Source organism: Capra hircus, chromosome 26 (genome assembly GCF_001704415.2).
Source record: "Capra hircus breed San Clemente chromosome 26, ASM170441v1, whole genome shotgun sequence".
Taxonomy (NCBI): domain Eukaryota; kingdom Metazoa; phylum Chordata; class Mammalia; order Artiodactyla; family Bovidae; genus Capra; species Capra hircus.
Window position 1 is genome coordinate 2,664,503 of NC_030833.1, and position 27,992 is coordinate 2,692,494.

General features: G+C 50.5%; 1 protein-coding gene across 8 annotated transcripts; it reads left to right on the top strand.

The window, feature by feature from the left end:
- On the top strand, positions 300-27,850 carry LOC102183566. Of its 8 annotated transcripts, none has more exons than XR_001917322.1 (6): positions 300-450; positions 3,022-3,212; positions 3,669-3,940; positions 17,242-17,415; positions 17,512-17,574; positions 27,322-27,850. XR_001917322.1 is itself a non-coding variant. In XM_018041539.1 (6 exons), exons 1-6 carry the CDS (start codon positions 12,250-12,252, stop codon positions 27,349-27,351), a joined length of 717 nt encoding a protein of 238 aa, XP_017897028.1. In that variant the 5' UTR covers positions 11,722-12,249; the 3' UTR covers positions 27,352-27,850. The 8 variants fall into 8 exon arrangements, 6 of the variants coding, with proteins under 6 accessions (XP_017897029.1, XP_017897030.1, XP_005698660.2 ...); XR_001917323.1 differs by lacking the exon at positions 300-450 and adding an exon at positions 618-965; XM_018041539.1 differs by lacking the exons at positions 300-450; positions 3,022-3,212; positions 3,669-3,940 and adding exons at positions 11,722-12,416; positions 12,621-12,738; positions 26,725-26,889.

The following is a 27,992-nucleotide window of genomic DNA, read 5'->3' on the forward strand; positions in this document are numbered from 1 at the left end:
TAAACAGGTTCTCTAGAGCCCCAAGGCCGACACTGTGACCGAAGTGACAGAATCAACGACCTAGGGCAGTGACGGTGACCGGCGAAGTGACAGAATCAGTGACCTTGGGGAGTGACAGTGACTAGAGAAGTGACAGAACCAACGACCTAGGGAGGAAATTCCCTCATTTCCTCAGGTTCTGGCCTCCGCTACTCCAGCCTGTCGCCGCGCCAGCCAGAGCTCGCGAGTTCCTGGCGGCACCCCGCCCCCAGCACCTTATTGGCTCCCTTGGGGCACGTGAGCGCAGAGGGCGTGGCCTCGGCAGCCGGGGCTGGGCCAGGAGGGCGGCACCTGGCCGCTATCGGGGGCTGACAGGCCCGGCCGCTTGGGGCCTGGGGTCGCATGGACACCCTGGCGCTGGGCCGATGGCGACGACGAAGGCCCGAGGATCTGCAGGTCCCGGGGGACGCGGTGAGTCCCCCGGGGCCCGGGCCTTGCGAAGGGGAAGGCGGGATCGCTGGGCGAACGCCCACCGGGTCTGGCGACTCCTGGCGCCAGCAGCGGGAAGAGGCCGGGCGCAGGCGGGCGGTGCGCTCCCGCTTGGGCGGAGCGTAGTGGGCGCGGCCTCAGTGGGGCAGACCGCCCCTCAGACCGCGCCTGCGCAGAGATGCGGGCCCGGGCGGGCGTTGTGCGCCCGCGTGGGTGGAGCACAGCGGGCGGGGCCTGGGTGGGGCGGGTCGCCCCTCAGACCGCGCCTGCGCAGAGATGCAGACCCGTGCACCTCGGGGTCCCGGAAACCCAGGGCTGGTTACATGTGCTCAGGGTTGCTGCGGAGGCCTCGGAGGTTCTGTGTCCAAAGTCAAGGGCCCTCTCGCCTTCTGCGCGCAGCTGTTCCTGAGTCAAACCGCCACGTGCAGGCGCTGGGCTGGGTGTGGTATGGGTGCCAGGCCAGCGGACACTCCAGTCGTTTGCTGCGAGAAAGCAGGGTAAGAGGTGATGGGTAATGGCAGGGTCCCTAATCCAGCTCGGGGTGGGTGCGTCGTCGAGTCTATGCGAGGCTTGAAGGGAAAATTAGTGTGGGCAGGAAGTGCGTAGGCTTTCAGGGAATCGACAGAAGCCCTGTAGGATTGTGACAAGGAGGGCAGAGCCTCTGAGCTGCGCCCTTATCCAACACCTCTGCCTGCGAATCGCCGGTTCTCATTTCATCTTGTTTACTTCATGGATCCCTCTAAGAGCAGCAGCCATCTACCGCCTTACGGAGTGACAGAATTATTTACATGCTTCCTCGACTACTCCCGGCTCCATAAGCATGGCCTGTGCCTTCCCAGTTAGTGCAGGCAGCCTTTTTCTCCAGTGTTTTGCACAGCCTGTCAGGAGTGAGGCGCTTTCTCCCCTGAAGCCTCTTTCTTCTCTGCCCGCTGCCTGACCATGAGCTAGTGTTGCTTATGTTCTTGGTGCAGCACCCCTCTCCCTGGTGCCACCTCACAGGGCATAGGCTAAGCTTCTGTAACAGGGAGACTTCAGACCATCCTGGCTCAAACCTGAGGGAGGTTTGGCTCTGTGCATAGCAGTATGGAGGTGAGCCCAGGGCAGTGGAACAGTTCAGTCCAGTTCAGTTGCTCAGTTGCGTCCGACTTTGCGACCCCATGGACTGCAACAGGCCAGGCCACCCTGTCCATCACCAACTCCCGGAGTTTACTCAAACTCATATCCATCGAGTCGATGATGCCAGCCAGTCATCTCATCCTCTGTCACCCCCTTCTCCTCATGCGTTCTAGTGGTACCCAGATCAAAGACATCCATGCACCCAGTCTCATTCTGCCCGTGGCTTCAGCAGCCCTTGTCCTCCAGGCATGTGTGTGTCCAACCTTTCAGTCATGTCTCATTCTTTGCAACCCTGTGCACTGTGGCCTGCCAGGCTCCTCTGTCCATGGGACTTCCCAGGCAAGAACACTGGAGTAGGTTGTTGGCTTCACGGGATCTTCCTGACCCAGGGATTAAACCCATGTCTCCTGTGTCTCCTACATTGGCTGGTGGATTCTTTACCACTGAGCCACCTGGGAAGCCCCATCGTCCAGACAGTGGGAAGTAAATAGGAAAGTGGCACAATCATCCTGACATTTGAAGGGCCACCCTTTCCCCAGAGCAGCTTTGTGGGAAATGAAAGGGATGGTGGTCGGGGGGAGGCACAATGTACAGATGGTGAGAGGTGTCAGAGGCCCAGCCTGAGGGGCGTGTAATGGCAGCACACCGACGTGGCTGTGGATTTTGGAGGAAGAGCTGGCAGGTCTTGCTGGTGGAGTGGGCGTGCAAGGGAGCGTGAAGGGAGGAGTCCAGATGACCCCCAGGGTTGTGACTTGAGCTCCTGGGTGTGCAGCAGTGCTGGCACCGCAGGAGAGGACATCTCGGAGACATTTAGCTGAGGTGTGGCCGATGCTGCCAGTCCTCAGGTGGCCGCCATGCGGGTTATCAGTTTCACAGCGGCCTGTTAGGATGTCCATGTGACCAACGAGGAGACCGAGGTACAGAGGGATTAATCAACTAGCAAGTGGTGGCCGTAGGTCCTAAACCCTGCCAACGCCCTCCAGGGCTTGTGTTCTTAACCACTGGGCTATACAGCTTCCTCCGGGGGGCTTGTGGAACTAAAACATGAGACTTGAAGACGAAGTCCAAAGTTGGCCATAAACTGATGAAAAGTGTGATGCGCCGGACTGTCGGGGATGGGGAGCCGTAGGTCATTGTTGATCAGAGGAAACGGGAGAGGCTTAGTAGAAGAAACCTTGAGTGGTCTTTCAGGTTACAGTTGGTGGGATGAGGTGCCCAGGCTGAGGCTCCAGTACATCCAGACTGTTGCCAGACAAGGGTGAGGGTGTGTAGTGCTGGGGGGTGTCCTGTCTCCTGATCTGATAGAGTTCTTGTTTATGTTGTATCATGCCCTAGTTTTTGATCTGATAATCTGGATTGAGCTTCATGAAGTAGCCAAGTTCTTCCTTCCGTTTTCCACTTTCTTGTTCTTTGTCTCTCTCACACACACCCATTCAGAGTTTGGTTACTCGGGAAGCGTGAGTCCCTTTGTACCTCTGTGATAGCCAGTGGCTCTGCACCCCGTGTGTTAAAGCCAGCAGAAGAGATTAGGAGCTGCAGCCACCAGGACCGTCTCTGGAATGAGGATCCTCATGAGCCAGGGTCAGGAGTCTCTCCTGTCCTCTTGGGAGTGTCTCGATCACGGCAAGGTTAGTGAATGCGGTGGCGGTTAAATAGCAGTAGTGCTCATCGTTTCTGTCGCACAGACTTTTTAAAAATTATTTTTCTGTGCACCTGTTGTGTACCAGCACTGTTCTAGGCTCTGGAAGAAGAGAAGGGAGGCCTTGGTTAGGTTGAGCCCGTGGCTGGGCATCCAGTGCCCTGCTCCTTGCAGTCCCTAACCACCTCATTCACCACACCTTTCAGAATGGAAGTGTCAACCCAGATGCCAAAAATTCATGTCTACGCCTCAGCCTTTTATCTCCCTGAAGACTCTTTTTCCAAAAAAGCTCTGTGAAGAGCAGGCTCTCTGGGCAGAGTACAGAGGTTTCAGTAACAACAACAAAAACTTCCTGTTTGCCCACAGAGTTCCCATTTCCAGTGCGCCTCAGTCTTTTGTGTATTTTTATTTCCATCTGGTTTAATTTTGGGTTTTCTTCCTGAAGGAATTCCTTTAACACACGTTCCCTGGTGGCTCAGACCTGCCTGCAGTGCAGGAGACCTGAGTTTGATCCCTGTGTTGGGAAGTTCCCCTGGAGAAGAGAATGAGAGCCCACTCCAGTACTCTTGCCTGGAGAATTCCCTGGATGGAGGAGCCTGGCAGGCTACAGTTCATGGGACTGCGGAGTCAGACACGCGTGAGCAGCTAACACTGTCAGAGTTCGTGTAGGTTCTGCGCTGCAGCAGCAATGTCACTGCTGACTAAAGCCACTAACAGGTTAGTGTTTCCAACACAGGCTTTAACTCGCCAGCCCTTGCGTGGCTCTGTTTAGCTCTGCTCTGTAGGCTCTTCTGCAAGTCTGGAACCGGTTAGGTGCACATCCTATCGGCAGACATGTTTTTCCTTCCGGGTACACCTGTACACAGGCCATGCCTTCAGTCCCAGGGTGAGCACACTTGAGCTTTGTGGGAGGGCATGTAAGTGAGTTGCGGTCTGGAATGTTTTTGATTCAGCTGTTGAAATTTAGACGTGAGTAAATTGTAAAATTCCTGCCATTTTCACCAGTCCTGGATGTTATGAATAGCTGCCCCTAAATTTGAGGGCTGATGATATTTCTCTGGATAACTTGATAGATCTACTTTTGCTAACACTTGAAAGGTTGTCCAGTAAAGCTGGGTGTTCTTGTCAGCAAAACCACTCAGATGTATTGATGTCTCTACCTCCATCCAAGTAACCTTATGGGGTCTAACTTACAAACTGAGAAATTCAGAATTAAATTTGCTTGTTCTGCTCCGTAGGACATAGGTTTTCTTCCTCATCTGCTGAATGAGATCCCCACTGTGAAAACCCAGTGAATAGTAGCTGATGGTGTGGATCCCTGACAAAACCGTTTGGCTCTGCCTTTCAGTGGCCACTCTTTTCGTTCTAAATAATTGCAGCCCACTCCTCAAGAAACTGTCTACTTCTCTCACCTGTTTGTTTTTTTTTAGAAATTATCCACTGAGCTACTCTGTATTGTCTGGTCTACTCAGTTTAATTGTACTCAGCTATCAAAAGCAGAGTCATTACTTTGCCAACAAAGGCCCATCTAGTCCAGGCTATGGTTTTTCCAGTAGTCATGTATGGATGTGAGAGTTGGACTATAAAGAAAGCTGAGCACCGAAGAATTGATGCTTTTGAACTGTGGTATTGGAGAAGAATCTTGAGCATCCCTTGGACTGCAAGGAGATCCAACCAGTCCATCCTAAAGGAAATCAGTCCTGAATATTCATGGGAAGGACTGATGCTGAAGCTGAAGCTCCAGTGTTTTGGCCACCTGATGAGAAGAGTGGACTCACTGGAAAAGACCCTGATGCTGGAAAGACTGAAGTCAGGAGGAGAAAGGGGACGACAGAGGATGAGATGGTTGGATGGCATCACCAACTCAATGGACTTGAGTTTGAGCAAGCTCTGGGAGATGGTGATGGACAGGGAGGCCTGGCGTGCTACAGTCCTTGGGATCACAAAGAGTCAAACGTGACTGAGTGACTGAACAACAACAATCCTCCCATCTAGAAAAAGGAAATTTATCAGTGATTTCATCTTCAGTTGTACCTCGAATCAGATACTCATGCTGCCAGCTACACGCAGCCTCAATCATTTGGTTTTCAGCGGATTTCTTTATACATAACTCAGAAGAGTCAAAATGAGGTTGGGTCAGTCAGGAGGCAGTTTTGGATGGTTTGGGCCCTTTTGGGTGTCTCTTGTGCTCAGCAGTGACACGTGGAGGACCAAGACCAAGCGAGGCACACCAGAGGGCATTCACACCCACTTTGTAATTGCTTCCCACGAAGAGTGTGTGTATGTTTAACTGAAAAGAAATGACGGGAGACTTACACTGATGCATCAAGTGGTGGTTATCTTCGAAATGTGTATCATTTATTTAGGGAAAATTATAAATCGCCTGGTGTAGTGTGCCCCTTCCGAATGGTCCTGTGGCTATGACTTCTCAGATTTCCCTTTCACGCTTACCATCAAGACCACATGGATTACAGTTTTAAAAATTTTAAGTGTACAGTGAAGTGATTTTTCGTGAATTTAGCTGTGCAGCCATCACCATAATCAGACTGCTTTCTTCAGGAAGCTCTCTTGTGCCCATTTGCACTCCCATTCACGCCCCGGGTCTCATCCGTCACTGATTTGCTTTCTGTTTCTCTAGATTTGCCTTTTCTAGATGTTTCATGCGAACAGAATCATAGAATGTACGGTTTTGCCGCTGACCTCTCTCACTTTTATAATGGTTTTGAGGTTCGTCCACAATGAAGCATATATTAGTAGCTTGTTTCTTTACTGCTAAATATTACTCCATTGTATAGATGCACCACATTTTGTTTACTCATTCATCAGTGGATGGGCATTGGTGCTGTTTTTTCCTTTCTGGCTGTCACAAATAGTGCTAAAAACTCGGAAGGATCGCATGGAGGTCGTTGTGTAGACGTAAGTTTTCTTTCCTGCTAAATAGTCCCCGAGGCTAGAATGACTGGTTCCAATGTTAAATTTATGTTTAACTTCCTAAAAACTGCCAAACTGTTTTTTAAAGTGGTGGCAGCTTTTTGCACCCCTTGTTCAGTTGCTCATCAGCATCTGGCTCTTTGACCCCGTGGACGGCAGCACACCAGGCTTCCCTGTTGTTCACCATCTCCCAGAGTTTGCTCAAACTCACATTTAATGAATTGGTGATGATGTCCAACCATCTCATTCTCTGTTGTCTCCTTCCTGCCTTCAATCTTTCCCAACATCAGGATCTTTTCCAATGAGTTGGCTCTTCACATTAGGTGGCCAGAGTATTAGAGCTGGAGCTTCAGCTTCAGCATCAGTCCTTCCAGTGAATATTCAGGGTTGATTTCCTTTAGGATTGGCTGGTTTGATCTCCTTGCTCTCCAAGGAACCCATAAGAGTCTTCTCCAGCACCACAATTTGAAAGCATCTGTTCTTTGGTGCTCAGTCTTCTTTGTGGTCCAAGTTTGCACCCCTGCTGGCATCCTAAGATGGTTCTGGTTTGTCCGTATCTTCCTCACACGTGTTGTTTTGACTGTAGTCATTCTAGTAGATGTGAAGTTAGGTGTTCACAGCAATCTGAATTTTTATTTCCCTAATGATGAATATCTGATATTGAACATCTTTTTACGTGCTTATTAATCATTCACATCTTTTTGGTGAACTGTCTATTCAGATTTTTTTGCTCATTAAAAAAATAGCTTTCAGTTCAGTCGCTCAGTCATATCTGACTCTGTGTGACCTCATGGACTGCCGCACCCCAGGCTTCCCTGTCCATCACCAACTCCCGGAGTTTGCTCAAACTCACATCCATCCACCCATCTCATCCTCTGTCATCCCCTTCTCTTGCCTTTAATCTTTCCCAGATAAAAAAATAGCTTCATTTATGTGTAATTTTAAATGGGTTTCTGAACTTAGTTCCAGTGTGTGGTGGAGGCTTCCCCCAGCAGTTCTTGGACCCTAGCAGGATGTCTTAGACTTCAACTCAGTCCTGACACTGACTACCCAGAGACGGCCTCAGAGCCCACGGGTAGAGGGCCCAGGCCCCCAAGGCCACCCTCCACTCCAGACACCAAAGCTCAGGTTGTTACCACCGGCTGTAAGTCAGAGGTCCCCACCACCCCCTCCTTAGATCCAGGGATCTCTGGAGCCGCTCATAGAACTGCGGCAGCCCTTGACTCACCAGATGACTGATTGTAAAGGATATCGAAAGACGTGAGTCCGCAGCCGTAGGAAGCACACAGAAGACAAGGCCCGGCCCAGAGGAGCTCTGTCCCCCTGGGGCCCCGGCCGCATGCCACACCAGCTCGAGGCTCCCGTCCTGAAAGCGCGAGGAACCCTTCCTCTTGGGTTGCACGGCGGCCTCTGTGACGCAGCTTCTATCCCCTCCGCACTCCCCAGAAATCAGAGGGTGGGACTGAAAGTCCCAAGCAGCTCCTCTTGGTTGGTTCCTCAGGCAGCCAGTCCCCCCAAGCCCCTCAGGTGCCTTCCAAAAGTCACTTTGTTCGCGTGAGTAACAGGACACCCATTTCTCCTTTTTCGCTCTGAAGTGACCTCAGGAACTGAGGACTAGGGCCCACGTGTTGTGACAGAAAATACGCCCATTGCTCTGGTCGCTTAGAAATTCCAGGGGTTTTGGGAGCTGTAGTCCAGGAACCAGATGTATCTTAAAAATACATTTTGGTCACCTGAATGACTATATATATGTGTGTGTGTGTCTGTGTATAACGTATATATTTATTATATACATATCAGTTCAGTTCAGTTCAGTCACTCAGTCATGTCTGACTCTTTGCGACTCCGTGAATTGCAGCACGCCAGGCCTCCCTATCCATCACCAGCTCCTGGAGTTCACTCAGACTCATGTCCATCGAGTTGGTGATGCCATCCAGCCATCTCATCCTCTGTCGTCCCCGTCTCCTCCTGCCCCCAATCCCTCCCAGCATCAGAGTCTTTTCCAATGAGTCAATTCTTCGCATGAGGTGGCCAAAGTACTGGAGTTTCAGCTTCAGCATCAGTCCTTCCAATGAACGCCCAGGACTGATCTCCTTTAGAATGGACTTGCAGTCCAAGGGACCCTCAAGAGTCTTCTCCAACACCACAGTTCAAAACCATCAGTTCTTCGGCGCTCAGCTTTCTTCACAGTCCAACTCTCACATCCATACATGACCACAGGAAAAACCATAGCCTTGACTAGACATATATACCTATATAAATAAATAATAAATCTATGATAAAGGAGAGCTCTGCAGATTTGTATCCTAGTGAGGTTCACTCTGAAACTGCACAGGTCAGTGGTTTCAGTGTAGTGCGGAGTTGTGTAAACACCGTCACAGCCTGATTTCAGGACATTTTCATCCCCCCTGAAAGAAGCCTGGTCCCCTGTGCCGCGGCCCTCCGCCCTCTGAGCAGCCACCAGTCTGCTTCCTGTCTTCTGCTGACTTGGCTGTCCTGGCCATTCCATATAAATGGAGTCGCAGAATATTTGGTCTCTTGTGACTGGCTTCTTTCACTTACTGTAAGCGGTTCATCCGTATTGAAATACATATCAGTATTTTATTTATTCTTGCCGCTAAATATTACATTATATGAATAACGCCACATTTTATTTAAGCATTTCTCCGTGGATGGGCATTCGGGTTGTTTGCTCTTCGGGGATTTTCTGAGGAATGCTGCTGTGAACGTTCAGGTACAGGTTTTTTGTGTGGACGTGTGTTTTCATCTCCCTTGGGTAGGTGCCTCGCTGTGGAATTGCTGAGTTATTAGGTAACTCTGTGCTTAGCATTTTGAGGAATCACCAAACTCTTCTGCAAAACAGCTGCACTATTTAAATTCCCACCAGCAACAAATGGGGGTTCTGTTTTCTCCACATCCTTGCCAACACTTGTTTGGATTATAACCATTCCAGTGGGTGGGACATGGTACCCCGTTGTGGTTTTGATTTGCATTTTTGTAATGACTAATGATGTTGAACATCTTTTCATGTACTTACTGACCATATGTATATCTTTGTCAGCAGAATTCCTATTCACATCCTTTGCCTGTTTAAAAAATCGTGCCATCTTGTTGAGTTGAAAGACTTCTTTATATATTCTGGAGACAAGTCCATTAGCTTGCATATGGTAAGCAGTTTTGAATATTGATGAAATCCAGTTTATGAATTTGTTTTTTTTACGAGTCATGCTTTTGGTGTCGTATCTAAAAAATCTTTGCCAAGCCCAAGATCACAGAGATTTTCTCTTATGTTCTCCTCTAAAAATTTAATGTTCTCTGCCCTTACATTTAGCTCTCTGATCATCCCAAGTTCATCTCTGTGTGTGGTATGTGTTAGGGCCCTGAATTCCTCTTTCTGCATGTGGATAGAGAGTTCCGCCAGCACCACTTCTTATGAAGGCTCTTCTTTCTCCGCTGAGTTGTCTCCGCACCCTTGTCAAAAGTTAGTTTGCCGTGAAGGGAAGGGTTTCCCCTGGACTCTGGGTTCTGCCCCAGTGATCTCTGTGTGTATCCCGTGCCGTTACTGCGCTGCCTTGATTCCTGCAGCCTTATGTTAAGCTTTCATACATTTTTCATACATTGTTCAGTTTTTAGTGCTGCTTTAGTATATGTCTCAGTCTTGTCTGAACGCATGCTGAGCCCCAGGTCTGGCATTTCCGGTCACTGGACTTCAGGCAAGTTAGCTGGGGTTGGTGGACTTCATCTTCTTCACGTGCAGAACAGAAGTAAAATGCCCTGCTTTTCTGGCAGCACGGGCTCTGGTTTGCTACTGAAATAACAACTATAGAAACACTGCGCGCTGTAGTTGTTTTTTAAATCATTGCAAGGACAGTTACTAGGTCCCACCTGTGGTAAGCAGATTTTTTTATAATTTAGGTTTATACTGTCCTTGGTAAATCATGCAAACAAAATTAGTGCTCAGTGTAGAGTGTGTTTACGTCTTTTCATTTTCATTGGAAGTAAAAGAGTGGTTTTTCTTTGCTCTCCTCCACCACCTTCCTCTGGGGAGCCAGCTTTCATGGAATCACGGTGGGGCCCGTGGCTTACCTCGCTTGTCTCCTCATCGGTTGCTTTCTCTTTCCTGAGCAGGACTTGGTCTGGGGTGTGGACGCAAGTCCGTGCCCGGGACGGGGAGGAGTCTTCCGGAAAGGGCAGCTGATGACGCGCAGCATCCCGACGTTATGGTCCCCATGGCTGAAGTCCCAGGGCACCTGGCCACACGGGGTTGAGAGTAGGCATCCTTGCTTCCACTGGTTTCTGTAGTTGAGTCTGTGCTGCAGAAAGCAACACCCCCAGGAGTGCAAGGTCATTTCCAAGTGACTGTCCCCAAGGGGGGATCTCTGCACGCTTTTCTCAGCAACAGTCTGCAGACCTCCGCAGTCCTGCTCCCCGGCGCTAGCGGTTCTGTCTCAGAGCTGGTGGATGTCCGCGTCAGCTGCTCCAGCCAAAGTGAGCTTTCTTTACTGGGGCCTAGAATACCTCACTCAGCAACTTTCTGATAAAACTGGGACTCAGTCAGCATCACACATTCATGATACAAGTGATCTTTAGAATAAATTCCACTGGTCAATAAAAATCCTTAAAATACCTTCAAATGAAAGATGAGATTATTGTGCATGTATGTGTGTAGTTGGAGAGTTACCTTTAATTGCATTACCAACTTCTGTCAATTTACATTGGAATTCTAACTTAGAGTATATGTGCTTAACATATATTAGCATATATATTACATGTGCTTGACTTGAGGCTTTTCAAAAACCTGCCACTTTTCTTGCTGTGCTGATTGAAGATAATTCACAAGGTGTTTCTGTCAAAGCATTCAAGGAAGTTGGCATCTTCTTTCTTTACCCTCCACATTCTCTTTGCGTGCAGAGTCGAGAAATGGGTTTCCAGAGGGGGCATCCTATCAAGTGTCTTCTCTTACTCAACTGTGTTTCTTTTTCAACTCTTCTCTGGTGAGATTGCTGCTTGATAGGTCTTCTGTAGTTACTAAGTAACGGGGTCTTTGTGTTTATTCAGGATTTGAATTTTGTTTACACAGTGCCAGAGTCAGTTGTTGCTGTTCAGTCATGTCTGACTCTGCGACCCCACGGACTGCAGCAGGTTGGGCTTCCCTGTCGTTCACCGTCTCCCAGAGTTTGTGCAAACTCATGTCCATAGGGTTGATAATACCATCCAACAATCTCATCCTGTTGTCCCCTTCTCCTCCTGTCCTCAGTCTTTCCCAGCATCAGGGTCTTTTCCAGTGAGTTGCCTCTTCGCATCAGGTGGCCAAAGTATTGGAGCTTCAGCATCAGTCCTTCCAATGAATATTCAGGGTTGATTTCCTTTAGGATTGACTGGTTTGATCTCCTTGCAGTCCAAGGGACTCTCAAGAGTCTTCTCCAGCACCACAGTTCGAAAGCATCAATTTTTCGGCGCTCAGCCTTCTTTATGGTCCAACTCTCGCATCCTTGCATGACCACTGGAAAGATCATAGCTTTGACTAGATGGGTGTTTGTCGGCAAAGTGATATCTATGCTTTTTTAATACGCTGTCTAAATAGCTTTTCTTCCAAGGAGCAAGCATCTTTTAATTTCATGGCTGCAGTCGTTGTCTGCAGCTAAATGGTAAACCTTCACGTGCCCTGATGAAGGCTGACTGAAGCCTCTCCAGAAGGGAGTGGAGAGAGCGGGGCACATGACACATGCATCCTGGACTTCAGCGCCTCTCAGCCCTCATAATCCATGGTAATTGGAATATTTGCCGAGTAAATATGCGACCAGTGTCATATACACCCAGCTTTCACTAATCCCTGTTTAAAGCAGAAACCATGAATGATTTAATCCCCTCGGCTAGCCGAGGGCCACCATGCTCCCTGGAGGAGCCCAGCCCTCGATGACTGACTTGGGGTTAGCGTGGCTCCCCTTCCCCCGCCACTGGGGACCCAGCCCCCGCCAGCGGAGCCTCTCGAGGAGTGTCCACCGTGGGTGGCCACAGGTCTGCTGACCCGCTGTGCCAGGCCTTGTTTGATCCCACAGAGAAGAAATTAGAATCCTTCTAACTCATCGAGAAACATGGAGTGTGTAGACCTCATCGAGAAGCACGCTTCCGGCTCACAGTCACCCGTCCACGCCCCTCTGCTCTCCTTTTTGGCAAGTGATGTTCCTCAGAAAGGAGCACGGGGCTGGGGTGTGGCTGCAGGAGGAAGGTCACATCCTGCGTGTGGACGACGTGGGGCACGGTCAGTATCCCCACTTCTCTTTGCCTGGATTTTTTTTGGCCGTACTGCCTGGCATGCACGATCTTTATTCCCCGACCCAAGATGGTACTCAGGCCCCCTGCGGTGGTCACACAGGGGCTTACGCGCTGGGCCACCAGGCAAGTCCCACCCAGATAGTTGGGGGTTGGCAGGAAACCCCTTTACACAGCATGCCTCTTTCTGCAGTGTGAAGGCTGAGCAGATCCTGCGTAACCGGAGATCGCGGTCCTTGGTCTTTTCTTCCTCAGCCCTTCCATCCGACTCAGGCGGAACACGGAAGGCGGCACCACTTCCAGTCACGAAGGTGATCGTATGATGGTGGCGGTATTTGGCACTACTTTGAGACACTGGAAAATAGCAAGGAAATCAGATTAGACTTGGAAACTAAACTTAAGGGTTATGTAGCAGAGCCTGGGGTTAAATTTAAAGCAGAAGGACCCTCAATAGTCCCCAGGAACGGGCTGTGCGTCCTGTGGGGGAGACAGCCGTGAGCTGGGGGGTTGCCGGCCTCGTGTGGACCTGGGTGGCAGGTCACTGGGGCCCCTCAGCCAGGCTTTTTTCCCTGTGGACTTGGGACTACATCTTGGAGGTGGGGGCGGGGGAGCTCTGCTCTCCTCCGCAGTGGTGACAGCATGTTGGGAGTATTTTACTTGGTGCATTTCAGGAGGAATAATGACGATCTAGAAACTCTAGGACATGGTGTCTAGAAGAGGAAGATTCTGGAAAGCCTCTCAGATATGGGAGAGTGAGAGAGAGCAGGAATGCTTGGTTGGAGAGAAGCAGCCTCGGAGGTGTCCGAGAGCTGTCTTCACACGTGGGAAAGGACTTACACACGTCACTCTTTATGTCGCTCAAGAGGAAAAATTAGGATCGTGGGAAGGTGACTTGGCTTATATCTGTATTTCTAGATGTGTGGTATACACCAGAGCAGGTGCAGGAGATTTTATCTTCATTTTTAAAACTTCCATTTCCAAGCAGTTTTAGATTTACAGAAAGGTTGGGGAAAAGCAACTGTAATATAGAGAAATCACCTGGACAATGCGCGTGGGCACAGTACGATCGGCAGATGGCCAGGCTCACCCCATGCACGGCCGTCGCCCGGGCTCCAGCCTCACTTCAGCCTCACTTGATTCCCCGCTAGCACCCTTTTTCTGTCCTGGATCTCTTCCAGGACCCCACACTGCGCTGAGTCCTGCTCACCCCTCTAGTCACTGACGCATCCTTCCAGGACCCCACACTGCGCTGAGTCTTCTCATCCCTCTAGTCACTGACGCATCCTTCCAGGACCCCACACTGCGCTGAGTCTTCTCATCCCTCTAGTCACTGACGCATCCTTCCAGGACCCCACACTGCGCTGAGTCTTCTCATCCCTCTAGTCACTGACACGTCCTTCCAGGACCCCACATTGGCGCTGAGTCCTGCTCACCCCTCTAGTCACTGACACGTCCTTCCAGGACCCCACATTGGCGCTGAGTCCTGCTCACCCCTCTAGTCACTGACACGTCCTTCCAGGACCCCACACTGCGCCGAGTCCTGCTCACCCCTCTAGTCACTGACGTGTCCTTGGTTTCCTGACCCTGGCACGTCTATGGAGCAGCGGTCAGCTATCTGGCAGAAGACTGTCAGTCCATGTGGGTTGTCCAGCATCTTCTGTGATGAGGTTAAGACCACGCCCTTTCTGGCACGAGTATCACAAGGTGATGTTATGCTTTCTTAGTGCATCTTATGGGGACTGTGATGTCAAGATGTCTCAGTACCGTGATGCTGACCTTGTCTCTGGATGAAGATGGTTTCAACTGTGAAGTTACCAGTCTTTTCTTTATAATTAATAAATACCTTGGGGGAGATGTGTTGAAACTGCACTTAAATTATATTTAATTTATAAATTAAATTATAACTATTATAATTATAATTAATAAATACCTTGGGGGAGATATGTTGAAACATGAAAATATATGTTGAAACTATATGTAAAACAGTTTTATGTACAAAACGGAAACTTTATAAATTAATAAATACCTTGGGGGAGAAAGCATATTTCTTCTTACGCCTTTGCCTTCTGAGTTAGCCTCTGTTAGTAAATCTTGCCTAAAATATTTTCCGCTGTGTGTTTCCTTCATGATGGTTTTGTGTTTCCCTCATTCGTTTAACACTTTCTAATCTTTTTCCTGGTCCCTTTGATACACGACTGTCACTGGTACAGTACTGACCTGCACTACAGAATTTTTCCACTTTCCCTCTCGCTTCATCTCTCGTGTTTTAGTGGAATTATTTCCACCATGTCAGAGGATGTAATATTTGCACATTTGTCTGTCAGCCTGATTCCACCTTTATTTTAAATTTAGTCTGAGATGTACATTTTAATACCTTCAGATGCTTACGAAAAATCCTTACGCTGGAATTTCCCCAGTCGTCACTGGTTAGTTAGATGCAGCTTACCCTCACATAGAATCCTCTAGAAGGGCTCATGGCTGTAGTGGTCTCTAAATTCAGGCATGCTGAAATTCTGTTTCTGTAATCTTGACATTTGAGGGACAGCGTGGCCGACTCTAAATTCTTGGCTTGTGTTTTCTTTCACTGAGCTCTGAAAGCATGCTTCTCTGCTGTCTCACTCACGTGTTGGCCTTGAGAAGCCCAGTGCCTGGCCAGTTCCTTTGCACTGGCGCTGACCCGCGCGCCCAGGGGCCCTGAGGGTCTCGTCTCTTCTTTGCAGTCCCCCGGCTTTCTTAGGGTGTCTCCGTGTTGGTCATTCTGGGTTACTTTTCCCAGGTGCCCCGTGAGCCTCCTCATTTTGAGCGTCAGCCAGTCTCCTCTTTCCGTGAAGTTTTCTCGGGCCGCAGTTTTCAGTCTCAGCTCTGCTCTGTTACTTTGCTCTCCTCTTTGCAGGACTCTGGCTCAGCGCCGTTCCTTGCGGCTTTGTCTCCCCTCCCTGCTGCCGTGCGTTTCTAGCCGCCCGTGCTTCTTTGCGTCGTTTTCTCCTCTTGATTATGCTCCTGCCCCTCTTTGGTGTCCTCTGTTAATCTCCACTTGAATTTATCCTCTTTGGTGCATTGTATAATTTTTCCCTCACTTCCCTCCACTACTTTTCTGAACTCATTCAAGTCCCTCTTGGCTCCTCCCCATTTTTGTCCTTTCTGTTTTTACATTGCTAACTCAGGATGGGTTTTCGTATCCTCAACTGTTTGTTTGAGTGTTTATGTTTTTAAGAGTGTTAGACTTACAGTCTCCTTTTGACCCATGTCTTTTCAGGAGGAATTCTTATGTTCTGGGTTTTTTTTTAAAGATTGCCGCTAGGCATCTCTGCTGTTGGTGTGGCTGAGCGCAGGTGGAGCAGGTGTCTGTCTGTCTGCTGGTGGACGGGGTGGCGGTGAGCCCCCTCGTATGATGGGCATCCTCACTTGCTGGACCCCAGACTCACCCTCTCTCTCCTCCTCCTTGCCACCACCCGGCCCCGGGGGCGCCGGCCCGCCCCTCTGCCGTGCCCCTCCCGGGAGCTGAGTGCTGTGTCCGTGGCCGCCGTGCGGACTTGAGCCCCTGCCCGCCTCTGGGCTCTGGGGCTCGGGCTCCTCCTCGCTGCGCGTCCGGGCGCCTTGCCCTCGCTGGCGACCCTGTCCTGTCCCGCTCACGGCGTCTCCTCCTGCCCTTGTCAGGGCAGGGCCACGTTGGAGGCTGTGGGCTGGAGCAGAGCGGACCCGCGCTGGGGTCTGGTGGCTTTTCTGTCCCCCGGGCCGTATTCCCAGATGTCTGCCTTCTCCGGTTCAGGTTGTGCCCGGGTGTGGTTCTGCAGCAGTGACTGACCTTTCTGGACTTGTGTTCAGGAAGGACGGTGGCGTGGGTGATGGGGGGCTGGCTACCTCCGTCCTTGCCTCAGGCTCCTGGAGCCTGTGCTGTATTTGCCGCAGGGCGTTATTCTCTGGTTTAGGGGCTCAGAGGCCAGCATTTGCCATTTTCCCCCTCAGCTATCTATTTTAAGACATGTTAGTTAAGGAAGAGTAAAACTAGCACTTGATACCAGGTTTCTACATTAAATAAGTCCATAAAATAAAAAGTCCATTTAGAAAATAATGAATAAATAATAGAATGGATCGTGAACAGATTTGGCACAAATCATGACGATGGTTTGCCGGTGACTGAGGAGAGTGTGGGACCACCTGTGAACCGGAGGTGTTTCCTGACTCTGGCGGGCACCGTCCAGCAGCGGGGACCCAGGACAGGGTGGACCTTGTGTCCCCTGCAGAGGCCTCCTGCCCATCTGCTCTGTGTCGCTGAACACATCCTTACCCCACGGAGCACAGACTTGGAACTTGGAGAGTCAGCCGTTTCCTTCAGCTTTGGAAGACTGCTTTTGTAATTCATCTTCAATTCACGGGAATGCCAAAGTCAAGTGCCTTTCCCGAAGGTTATCCCGTGCGGGCTGTGTGTGCAGCTCGTGAAATAAAATCAGCCAACCTGGCAAAAGTATCGAAGCGCAAAACTAGTTTCTTGAACAAAAATTTATAGGTCTTGTACATTCTCGATATCGATAAACCAGGCACAACAGTTTATTATAAGAATTTTGACCAAAATTGTTTCAAATGACTATTTTGAACTTGTAAAGCTAAATAAATATCAGACTGTGCTGGAAGTAATGAGGTTAAGTGATGGTGGTTATTCTCGGAAGATAAAGTTGGAAGTTGTCTCTCCAACGTCCTATAAACTTTCCAAGCTCCTCGAGGATCTGTGTTTGCAGCCAGGTTCTCAGAGGCAGCTTCAGTCAGAGCGCCGTGTGCTTTCCGAGGCCATCTAAAGTGAGACTGTGTCGTTGCAGAAGCGGGCGTGCAGGAGGCTGGACGCCGCGGCGCCAGAGCGGGACTGCCCCCAGGTGAGGGTGCGCATCCCAGCGTCCGGGGGCAGCGAGGAGCCCGAGTCCCTGGATGCCCAGCGCAGAGGCCGCCTGCCCTCACCACGGCCCGACAGCGGCCAGCGCCGACCAGGCATGGGGGTAGGTTCCTGCTCCGGCAGACCAGCCTTTACCCGTTCGGTGAAAGTGTGAATAAGCGCTGCCCTGGCTCATCCGCGGCTGTGGTTTGTTGGACAGGGTCCTCCGGACGGCGGAAGGAGCCGGGCCCAGCCTTGCCCGCGGTGCATCGCGGGAGAGTCTGTAAGTACATCCCCCTGCTCGCTGTGACCTGAAAGGCCTGACCTTAAACCCTGGATCCGTAGAACAAGGGCGGTAGAGACGGCCGTTTCGCTCCTAAGGAACGAGGGGGGTAAATTAAAAGGTGCAGGTTGATTTTCTGAGCATTCTGCTCGGCTGCAAACTAATTTGCTTCCAGCTTCAGACTGAGACTACAAATTGAATATATATTTAAAATTCTTTCTAAAAACAGGGTTTAGAGAAGGGAACAGGTCCTGGAAATGGTTAAAATAGAGCTAATTTGAGGACCTCTTAGAGAAATGTCCTTAACTCATATACTTACCCAAATGGGAATCAGTGTTGCTTTTTCTTTTCCCTCCTTAAGCTTTTTCCTATTTGCATACACTTCACATAAATCCCAAATTTCAGAAGGAGAAATAGCATTCACAACATTAATTCAAAGGAATGGGACGTCTTAGTGTCACTAGAGTCAGATTCTCGGTCCCCTGTGCTGGGCAGAAAATCAGGAAGTGTACGTTGTTGCTGTTCAGTCGCTAAGTCATGTCCGACTCTGCAACCCCGTGAACCCCAAGCCCGCCAAGCTTCCCTGTCCTTCATTCATGTTAGCATCATGATACCTTTGTTCCTAAATTTGGGCTTGTTCTAAAAGCTTTGAAGCCTCTATAATTTTTTTTTTAATTTTTAGCTTGCAGTCTTCATATTGCAATAAAACAGAATTGTGTTTAATTTCCACATCGAAACCAGGAGCATGTGTGTGTGTGTGAGTGTTTTCAGGATTTCCCCCTAAAGATCTTTAGAGGCAACACAGTGCTGCTTTTGATCAGCAAATGTTTGAGTCAGTAAATTGCAGAGTCTTCACGTGGTGCATTGTGGGCAACTGTTTTGTAGGAGGAGGCGGTGATTTTGTTTTAAACAAAGGCCAGTCACCAGGGGGCCTCTGAAGTCCTTAGACAAGTAGGAAGACCAGGGCCAGGTGGGCCTGCCCGTGGAGATGTGCCTGCCTGCTTTCGTACTCCATCATCAGGAAAACCTCCGTAGTCGTGTTGCATTTTGTGGTGTGGAGGTGGTGGTGGTTTAGTTGCTAAGTTGTGTCTGACTCTTTGAGACCCTGTGGACTGTAGCCCACCAGGCTTCTCTGTCCATGGGCTTCTCCAGGCAAGAAGACTGGAGTGGGTTGCCATGCCCTCCTCCAGGGGAATCTTCCCGACCCAGGGATCGAACCCAGGTCTCCTACATTGCAGGTGATTCTTTTGCCTCCAGTAATCCTGAATAATGTTGAAACTAGAGATCCAGCAACTTCCTGTATTTCGGTTGATTCATGTAACTGCCAAATGTGCCCTGGATTCTGATAACTAATATTATGACCGCACTGTGGGTAGAGTGCATTATTGCTGGTGACTAACTCGAAACCTTCCTTGTTCTCGTCCCATTTCCATGGAATGTGCCTTTCTAATCCCCCATCTGTTGGGCAGACAGTTGGAATGTAGTACGGATTCTTAATGCTCCAAGAGGTCGTCTTCTGGCATGAACAGCTTAAAGGAAAAAAAAATTTGGCTCGAACAGCTGATTGGATCGTTCAAGCTGATGTTCTGTTTGAACAGCAGCACCTGTTTGATTAGGGTTTCCTTCCCTTGTGATTCCCCAAGCTTGCCTCTGTGTGTTTCCTAGGAGACGAGTCTGTGCGTGGAAAGCCTATATTGATATGTAAATATATCATTTTTTTCACTAATGCTCGATATTCTTTCCATCTAAATTTTCAGAAAGTGACTTTAAAAAATCAGTTTCCCTTTATTTGTAGTTATTCTCAATAAAATTTCACCCAGGCTTGGGTGATTTAATATTTACACCCACTATTTCTAAAAGTCTTATGTAAATAAAGATTGAAATGTGAATTTGAAAAGTCACACCTCTTGATATTTGAACAGACTATAGCTGCATATATCTTCTTTTTCTAATAATATGGCTAGTTTCTCTCTTAAGCTTTTAAAATAATAAGACACTATTTTTGTATTCCAGAACATCAAGAGGCTCAGTGTTAAATAAAAAGCAAATAGTATTTTTAGAAATGCAAGATCCCAGGGAGAAGCGCTTAACAGTAAATCACCTATGGGCAGCAATTCCAAATTTCAGAAGACTTCATTAAACGCGGGGCTCCGCTCACGGTGCGCCCGGTTCGCACGGAAACCTGCCTGTCCAGGCCCGCCGTTCCCGAGGCTGCCCCCGGTGGCGAGCTTGGCTCAGAGAGCAGCAGGGGTCACGCTGGGGCTTGGGTGGGAGCCCCGTGTGCGTGCGTGCTCAGTCACATCCGCCTCTGTGACCCCAGCGAGTGTAGCCCACCAGGCTCCCCTGTCCATGGAATTCTCCAGGCAGAAATACTGGAGTGGCTTGCCGTTTCCTTCTCCAGGGGGTCTTCCCGACCCAGAGACTGAACCCACGCCTCCCGCATTGGCAGGCAGAGTCTTCACCACGGCGCCCCTAGGAGAGGCACGGGGAGTCGCTGGCGGGAAGCTTGCCTTGGTGCCTCAGCGAGCTGGACGCTTTTCCCTGAGAACCTCCTCGGGTCCCCCGTGTCTGCCGTGTCTCTAACCTCAGCAGGTGTCAGCTGACCCGGTTGGTTCTGCTCGGAATTCTCACGTGGCTGTCTCAGCTCACCGCTTGGGTCTGTTGGCTCTCCCCCACGAGGCTCTTCCTGATGGTCACCGTGAGTCCTGCTCATGCACGCAAGGACTTTCCCTGTAGACCTTCTCAAACTCACCCCCCAGGCTGACACCCGAGCCTCCCCTTTGGCCCATTGCAGCTCATTGATGACGTCTTAGGGTGATCAGTGTTCAGGTTCAGCTCCTAATACACGTTATTATTAAGAAGCAGCTCCTCGCCACCCCGCTCATGGTACTGACAGCCGGGGTGAAGCCATCCCTGATTCTTGGGCCGTGGTGTTCTGTCATTCAGGGTGTCTGCTCTGCCCCCGGGTGGGTGGCCCTCTGCTGTGCACCACCCGGGCTGCAGGGCCAGGGCGATGGTCTCCGCCTGCAGGAGGCTCCTTTCCTCGAGTGCTCCCAAGGCTGGGCCTGCCATGCAGCCGGCTCCCTCCCTTACTCAGCTCAGCTGTCTTTGTCCAGTGTGGGATCATGGTAGCCAAGTGTGCCATGAAATCATGCTCTTCTTAGAAACTCTTCCCATTAAATGGACCCTCGCGAGGCTGTGAGAGGTCTCCAGGATAGCCACATGAAGGTGCATGAAGGGGGCATCACCAGGCCGGAAGCCACAGGAAGAGCGGGCTCAGGATGCTGGCCCGGGGGGGCGGTGCTGCCTCGTCAGCGCCCCTTGTTCTGAGTGGCACCTGCTGCTGGTGTGCTGCAGCTCCTCAGGGAGGGGCCCTCCAGACGCCACGGGTCAGCGTGGCAGTCCCCCTCGGCACCGTTCCCTCCCCTCGTCTCCCCCCACCCCAGCTGGCCTCCCCCCCCAACTTCCAGGGTCCTAGCTCCTGAGGACTTGGCCCCCTCGCTCCCAGCTTCTGCTGGGTGGCAGCCCTCGGGCTCTGCGGTCACCCCATCTCTTCCCTTTATCCTCCCAGCTGCCCCCCGCCTGAGGGGGGAGCCCCTCCTGGGGAACAGGTGCCTCCCTTCCTCCTGTGGGTGTTCTTCTCTTCCGTCACCTGTGACCTTGAAGCCCACATTCCTCTTGTGAAGCCCACATTCCTCACCTGAGTCTCTGTTCTGTCTGGACCCCACCTGGGCTAACCAGCTAAGGAGTGGACAGATCCTCCTGAGAACAGAAAGCCTGCAGTCTTTAACTAGGCCTGGAGTCTTGGTTGCCCAGCAGGCTCAGCATTTGGGAGCCAGTCCCCTCTGCTGGGGTTTATCTCAGGTTACTGAGTTTTTACCCAAGCTGATAGTGAGTTACTACTTAAGAGCCAACATGCAGAATGGTGTTTTTGGTTTTGGGGACCCCACTGCTCCCAATCCCCAACAAACTGACTTGGTTAACAGCCTGTTCATTAGTGTTGAGGGCAAAAACTAGGGGAGCATCTTAACAAGCTTCTACGTTATTCCCTTTTTGACATTGAAACCCATGGCCTGACAACAGCATGGGAGGCTGGGAGAAGAGAGGTGGGCGATGTGGGGACAGAAGTGGAGGGCGGGGGGCGGGAGGGGTGGTCCCGGGGAGGGGTCCCCAGCCTGCTGTCGGGGTTTGGCTTTCCCTGTAGGGCGGAGGGAGGTGCCCCAGGATGGTCATTCTGATTCTAGATGGATGCATGTTTCCCCTGTACTGCTTCTTATCTCCAAACAGGTGACCTTTAAAGTATTTGCTCTGTCTTATTTACCTGTCTGTCTCATTAGCAACTGCTCCCTGCATCTGCGGCATCTATAAATACTGCCCTGACCCAGGGCCGGGGGGAAGCCGGTGCAGACAGGAGTCTCTGTGCCCTGCCTGCGGTGATGGGGGCAGTGCCACCTGGCCTGGGGGTCAGGCCCAGAGCCAGGGCCGGGGTGGGCACAGCAGACTCTGACATGGAGTAACACAGACACGTGGGCAGTGGGTCACTCTCTGTGTTTCAGCAGCAGCTAGATCTTATCGGCCCTTTATCCATGCGTCCTGAGAGAAGACAACAGTCACAGAGGGGTCACTGGAATTTCACTGGTCGTTAGGAATCAGGCTGCCCTGTGCACTTCCCCGGGGTTCGGCAGGGACCCCAGAGGTCATCAGTCAGGTTGCCGATAAGGAACGCAGTCCGTGGGTCTAGGTGACCGGCCCGCCCTGCGCCGTGGTCAGTGGGGAGGCCGGGCTCCAAGCCCGCAGGGTAGGCCTCTCCTGTGCCCGCTGTCCTGGCTGGTCTGTGGCCCCATCACCCCCGCACCGGGCATGGCAGTGGCCCGCTCTGACATGCTCAGAAGCACAGCCGTGAGGCCACAGGGCTTCATGGACGTCCTTCCCAGACCCGTGAGGGCTTTGTGGCCAAGACAGGGCTGAGTCCCCCAGACGGTGGGAGAGGCAGCGGGCCAAGGAGGAGTCTGGCTGTGCTGGTGTAGCCATAGATGAGTTTGCATAGACTTGCTGACAGAATCCTCAGATAGAATCTCTGACAGTAAACGTTTCCTTTGAATATGGATGCCAGAAAATTGGTTAAAAAAATTTTTTTTACTGGGTGGTTGAGATTATTTCAGGTTCTGAAGGAATAGAGAACCTTCAGGTGACTAAAGAACAAAACTAAAACTTCTTTCTCTGGGGATAAAATGTTATATGTGAGGAGACAGTGAAACGGATCTTCACAGAAAAGCTCGTGTTTTTTAAAGAATGGAGTTTAGATTTCCTACAAGCATGTTGGACTAACCAGCGTATGCTACGGATAAAGACATTAAGTGCGTTGTTAATCATAGGAGAGAAGCAGGGCAGTAGATACAGACATACTCCCCTGCGGCTGTCATCAGGACTTGGCTTCTGTCGGGTTTGGTCCTGGAGTGGGCCTGCAGAGATGTGCACAAAACACCTGTGGCGCTGTTTGCTTAGCAGAAAGCCAGAAATCACATCCACGCCCATCAGGAGGGGAATGGGTAAGTGGCTCAGTTGCTCAGTCCTGTCTGACTCTGTGACCCCACGGACTGCAGCCTACCAGGCTCCTCTGTCCATGGGATTCCCCAGGCAAGAATACTGGAATGGGTTGCCATTTCCTTCTCCAGGGGCTCTTCCCCACCCAGCAATCAAACCTGGGTCTCCTGCATTGCAGGCAGATTCTTTCCCAGCTGAGCCAGCGTAAGTGGACTGGCATGTATTCATTCAGTAAACACATACTTCAGTGAGGGTGGATGACACTTTGCCTGCGGCATCTCATCTTGTAAGCCACATAATGGTTCGTGTATGTTCATTATGTTGCTGTCTATACTTTTTTGTATTCCTGAAAAGTCCTGGTGAGTCTTGGACCTGGTATATCTGCACGTCTGATGTATCATGGTGAAAGAGAATTCTGGAGAGCTGCTGGAGAGAAACCAGCTATCAGAGAAACTGATAGCCGTGAAGGAACAGTGCTTTGAGTGACAGCAGACCCCCATTGGTTACAGACACCAAGGACCTTGGAATAACGCTCTGCAATGCTAAGGGGACTGTCCTGTGAACGTGTGTCTGTAACATGCTCAGAGCTGGGGAGACCAGTGCAGTGGGAATTCCCTTGCCCTCACAGTAATTCAGTTGCCAGAACTAACTCCAGAAGAGAGAATCCCAATGGAATAATTTGGGAAAGTTCTCAAAAGCTACCATCCCAGATGGTTTTATAGGTTAAAAGAAATTCTACATAAAGGAACAAACAGATGACTTGCTTTAGAAAAGGAAGTACATTATTTGATCAAAGGAGGAAAAAAGACAAATCAAACTGTCATCTTAATAGAGACAGAAACTGCCCAGTTATTCCAAATCCCACTCAAGATAAAACCAGAAGTAGGGGGTTTCTCCTGGTGAGGTTGAAAGGTCTCTGCACTTAGAGGGAGCATTTCTTTGGATGAAGAGAGAAGCAAATTTGTTTGCCATCACCACTTCTGCTTAGCAGGGTTTCTAACTCAGACAGTTAAACAAGGAAGAAGAAACAATGGCTGTAAGAGTTAGAAGAGGAAGAAAACGAAGTTGTTATTTCCTGATATCATCTACATAGAAAATCCAAGCAAATCTGCAGATAAAGTATTAAAACTAATATTCATCAGGATTGTTGACCCTAAGATGAGCTTGCAAAAATAGGATGGAGGAGGAGATAAAGAAATTGTGCCCTTTATCCAGTGGAATATTACTCAGCCTTGAAAGAGGGAGATACTGCCGTTTCCAGCAACGTGGATGGCATCTGGGAGCATTGTCCTAAATGAAATGAGTCAGACAGAGAAAGACAGATTCTGTCTTATACATGGAACCTCAAAAACAGCAACAAAAAAAAGCTCATAGAACAGATTGGTGATTGCCAGAGATGGTGCATGAGGGGTGGGAGAAATTGGTGAGGGAGTCAAAAGGTTAAAATGAAACAGCAACAAGAATCTGTTTTAAAAGCAGCAGCAGCAGCGGGTAAATGGGCCCTTTAAGCTCCTCAGACTCTTTGCAGAGCAGGTTCCTCAGACCTCTTAAGGGTCAATGTCTCTGGTGAGGAGCCAGGCTGTCCCTCCCTTCCAGCCCACCATAGTGAGTTTGAGATAACACGAATTTATGTACGAGAACAGCCTGAGTGGATTTTGGAGAGTGTCCTCCATGCCTGCTTTGGAAGTCCAGGAAAGCTGTGCATACAATTTTTTTTTAGTTTTAAACGCAAGGCTGTTCCTGGAAAATACATGCATCCTTACACCCTATTTTTAGAGCTACCTGTTTGCCCAAGCTCCTCCGTGAAGCTCCTGATCCTTGCATGTCTGAGGCAGGAGCGTTGCCCATCACAGCACTGTGGCAGGAGGGCCCGGCCCCTCAGAAGCCCAGGGCTGGGCTCATGCCTGCGTTTTCCCTCCCAGCCTGAGCCCCTGACTCAGCCTCCGAGGAGCAGAGACGGTCATGGGGTGTCCCCTTGCTCCAGCTCACCTCCCCCTGATTCCCATGCCACCCACGTGTCCTTCCCCTGGTCAAGATGTGTCGCTTCCCAGGCTTGATCGCTTTGGACATACTTGGTAGGAGACTCAGAACAGCGTGCTGGCTGCTGTTCTGAGCTGCTTGCCAGAAGCTGCTGCTGGGTACCCATAAGTACTAAGCCTTGTCCCCACCATCCACTTCTGCCCTAGAAGGCTCTCTGGACTGGGCTGGGACAGGTTCCAGTGCCTGGGAGCATCAGGACAGTCCGGGACGGAGGCAGAACCTGGCCTCAGGAATCGGTCGTCTTTTTCCCTGGTGTGTGCTCTGCCCTCCTCCAACTGCTGCGGACTTACACTGACAAACAAGCCTTCACAACAAGGTGGAAAGCGAGGTTCAAATAGGGAATCGTGGACTTCTTGGAGCTCCATGCTGGGATCTGGTGCAATGAGGGAAAGCTGGCCCCTGGCCCACCCCTGTTCCCAGCCCAGGCCCAGTCCTGACTGACAGGAGGCCTTAAGCACACAGACGCGTCCTTTCCCATCCACATTCCCACTCCCACCTCCCCATGGTGGACCTTTCAGCCTGCAGCAAGCATGTCAGGGACGGGCTCTGATCTCAGGAGAAGGCCTCTGGTGGGGAGGCTCTCCCAGCCAGGGGACAGGCTCCGGAGGGGACAGGACCTATTGGGGGCGTCCATAGAGAGGTGCAGCCAGAGGAGGTCCTTCAGAAGCTTCGACCCAAGGCAGAGAGAGTGCTGTTGAAATGAGACCGCTTCAGTGGAGGGGGGCCTCATAGGTGGTAATTAGGGAGCAAATGCCATTTTCATGGATTCTTGTGGACTTGAGTTACGGTCTAAGGTCCTTTAGTTTTAACCTGAAAGAGCCTCATCAGTATTTCTTGTAGGGTAGGTCTGCTAACGACAGATTTTTTGTTTTTGTTTATCTGGGAGTGTCTTAATTTCTCATTTTTGAAGGATAGTTTTGTTGGATACAAAATTCTTGGTTGACCTTCAGCACTCTGAATTGGGCTGAGAAATCAGCTGTCAATCTTGCTGAGGATCCCTTCAACTTGGTGTGGCATTTCTTTCTTTCTGCTTTCAAGACTGGGTTTTGACAGTGTTATTCTGAAGAACCTAGGTGTCTTTTTGGACCTTACTCTCTTTTGATCCCAGTGTTAGAAGCAAAACACAACTCTCTTCAAAAAAAAAAAAAACACTCTTCTCTTGCCTGGTGGAAAAATACTGAAATTGTGTTTTATCAAGTGTTGTGTTTCCCACTATTGCTTTTAATACCACTTTTCAAGCCTTCTCAGACGGGCAGTGGACGTACGAATTGTCAACAGTGAGACTAACGTTTAAGGCACATCTGTCCTCTTCCCTCGTGCCTTTATCAAATCAGGCTCAGTGCCCAGACCCCCCATCAGACGTGGCTCCAGGGGCTGGTCCCTGCCAGTGGCCGCCTCCGAGTCTGAGGACGTGAGACCTCACTTCTGCACCAGGGACAGGGGTCTAAGCTTTGAGAGGGACATCGGCAAACTGGACCCTGGGGAGAAAAACGCGATGATTGGGAACCTGACGTCGTACCAGGGAGTAGAGACTGGGTGAGAGGTTGAAGGGAGTGATTCCTGCAGGTCCTGTCGTGTGGAAGATTCGAGGTTCAGGTCCTCTTTTTGACGTGTCCGTGTGTCGAGTTGTTGCCTGTCCTGTTTGTTCTGCCTCCGGTGTGTCTCCAGACAAACCCCATCCAGGCAGCGTGGGGTGGCATGACGAGACATCTCAGTCGCTTCTGCATGAAGGTGAGGAGACAGGAGCTCTGCTCCGGGGGCAGGGAGGCCAGGCCCGAGTGGGACCCTCGCGAAGCTGGGTCACTTCCAGCCCCGGCCCCCCTGCGAGGAGCCTGCTGCAGTGCACTCGTGCTGAACCCATATTCAGTATTCAGACATCACTAAAAAAAAGCTATGAATTTATAAATGATACTTTCATTCTCTTTTTTCCCCTCTCATAGAACCATAGGAGAGAAGAGAAGTAACATTTATCGAGAACATTCTATGTGCCAAGCACTGTAGGAAGCATTTTAAATATCTCAATTATAATATTATATATATGTTCTGTAAATACGTGCTTAGCTCAGAGTGTGTGTTAGCCCAGCCGTTTGAAAGGCAGAGCTCTGCTATGCACCTGAAGCCAAGGTAGGTTCATTCCCACGACGTACTGCTTTCTCGTTGTAGGGGCACTTTAACCACACGGAGGGTCGGTAGGAGACCGCGCCGGGAGAAGAAGGTCACAGCCATGGTTTCGAGCCCTCGTGCAGCGGCGGATGTGCTCCCCTGGATGGACCTGGCGCCTCTTGTCCCCACAGCAGCCGCCGTGCTCCCGTTGGGAGGTCCCGCCTCCTCACTCCAGAGCCAGAGAGCCTGCGGACCTCACTCCTCCCGAAGCTGCCTTTCCAGCACAGCCTGCTGGGGACGGTCACGGCTTTATCTGAGAGTTGAAAGTATCCGGCATCCAGCGTCATATGCGGTTTGGGAGTCCGCGTCCAGATGGAAAGCCCCGCTCCATACTTTTCTGTTGTTTCAAGGGTGTATCCAGCGCTGCTTATGTGCTCTTTTTTAATTAAAAGTCTTATTTTTATATTGAAAATGCTCTGTAATCTTACACTGAATTCTCCTAAATGTTAGCAGCCAGTCTGTTCCGTGTGATTTCCCCAACTGAAGTTACCAGGTGTGGGACCACTTTTATATTAAAATAGGAGTTTCTCATCTTCCCTCGGGTTTTCAGTGTCTGGTCTGACTGTGGAGACTGGTGTGCTCCCCAGCGTCTGCAGGCTCCTCCAGGCTGCCCTTGTCACCTCGAGAGAGGTCCCAGTGAAACCCTGGGTGACAGCTTGTTCACAGGTCTT

Bases quoted from the DNA above. Each gene is read 5' to 3' on its own strand.
- LOC102183566 (XM_018041537.1), top strand. From the start codon at position 12,250: ATGGAGTGTGTAGACCTCATCGAGAAGCACGCTTCCGGCTCACAGTCA. The intron at 17,416-17,511 runs GTAGGTTCCTGC...TTTGTTGGACAG, and splicing joins AGCGCCGACCAGGCATGGGG to GGTCCTCCGGACGGCGGAAG. The intron at 26,890-27,321 runs GTGAGGAGACAG...TTCTCGTTGTAG, and splicing joins TCAGTCGCTTCTGCATGAAG to GGGCACTTTAACCACACGGA.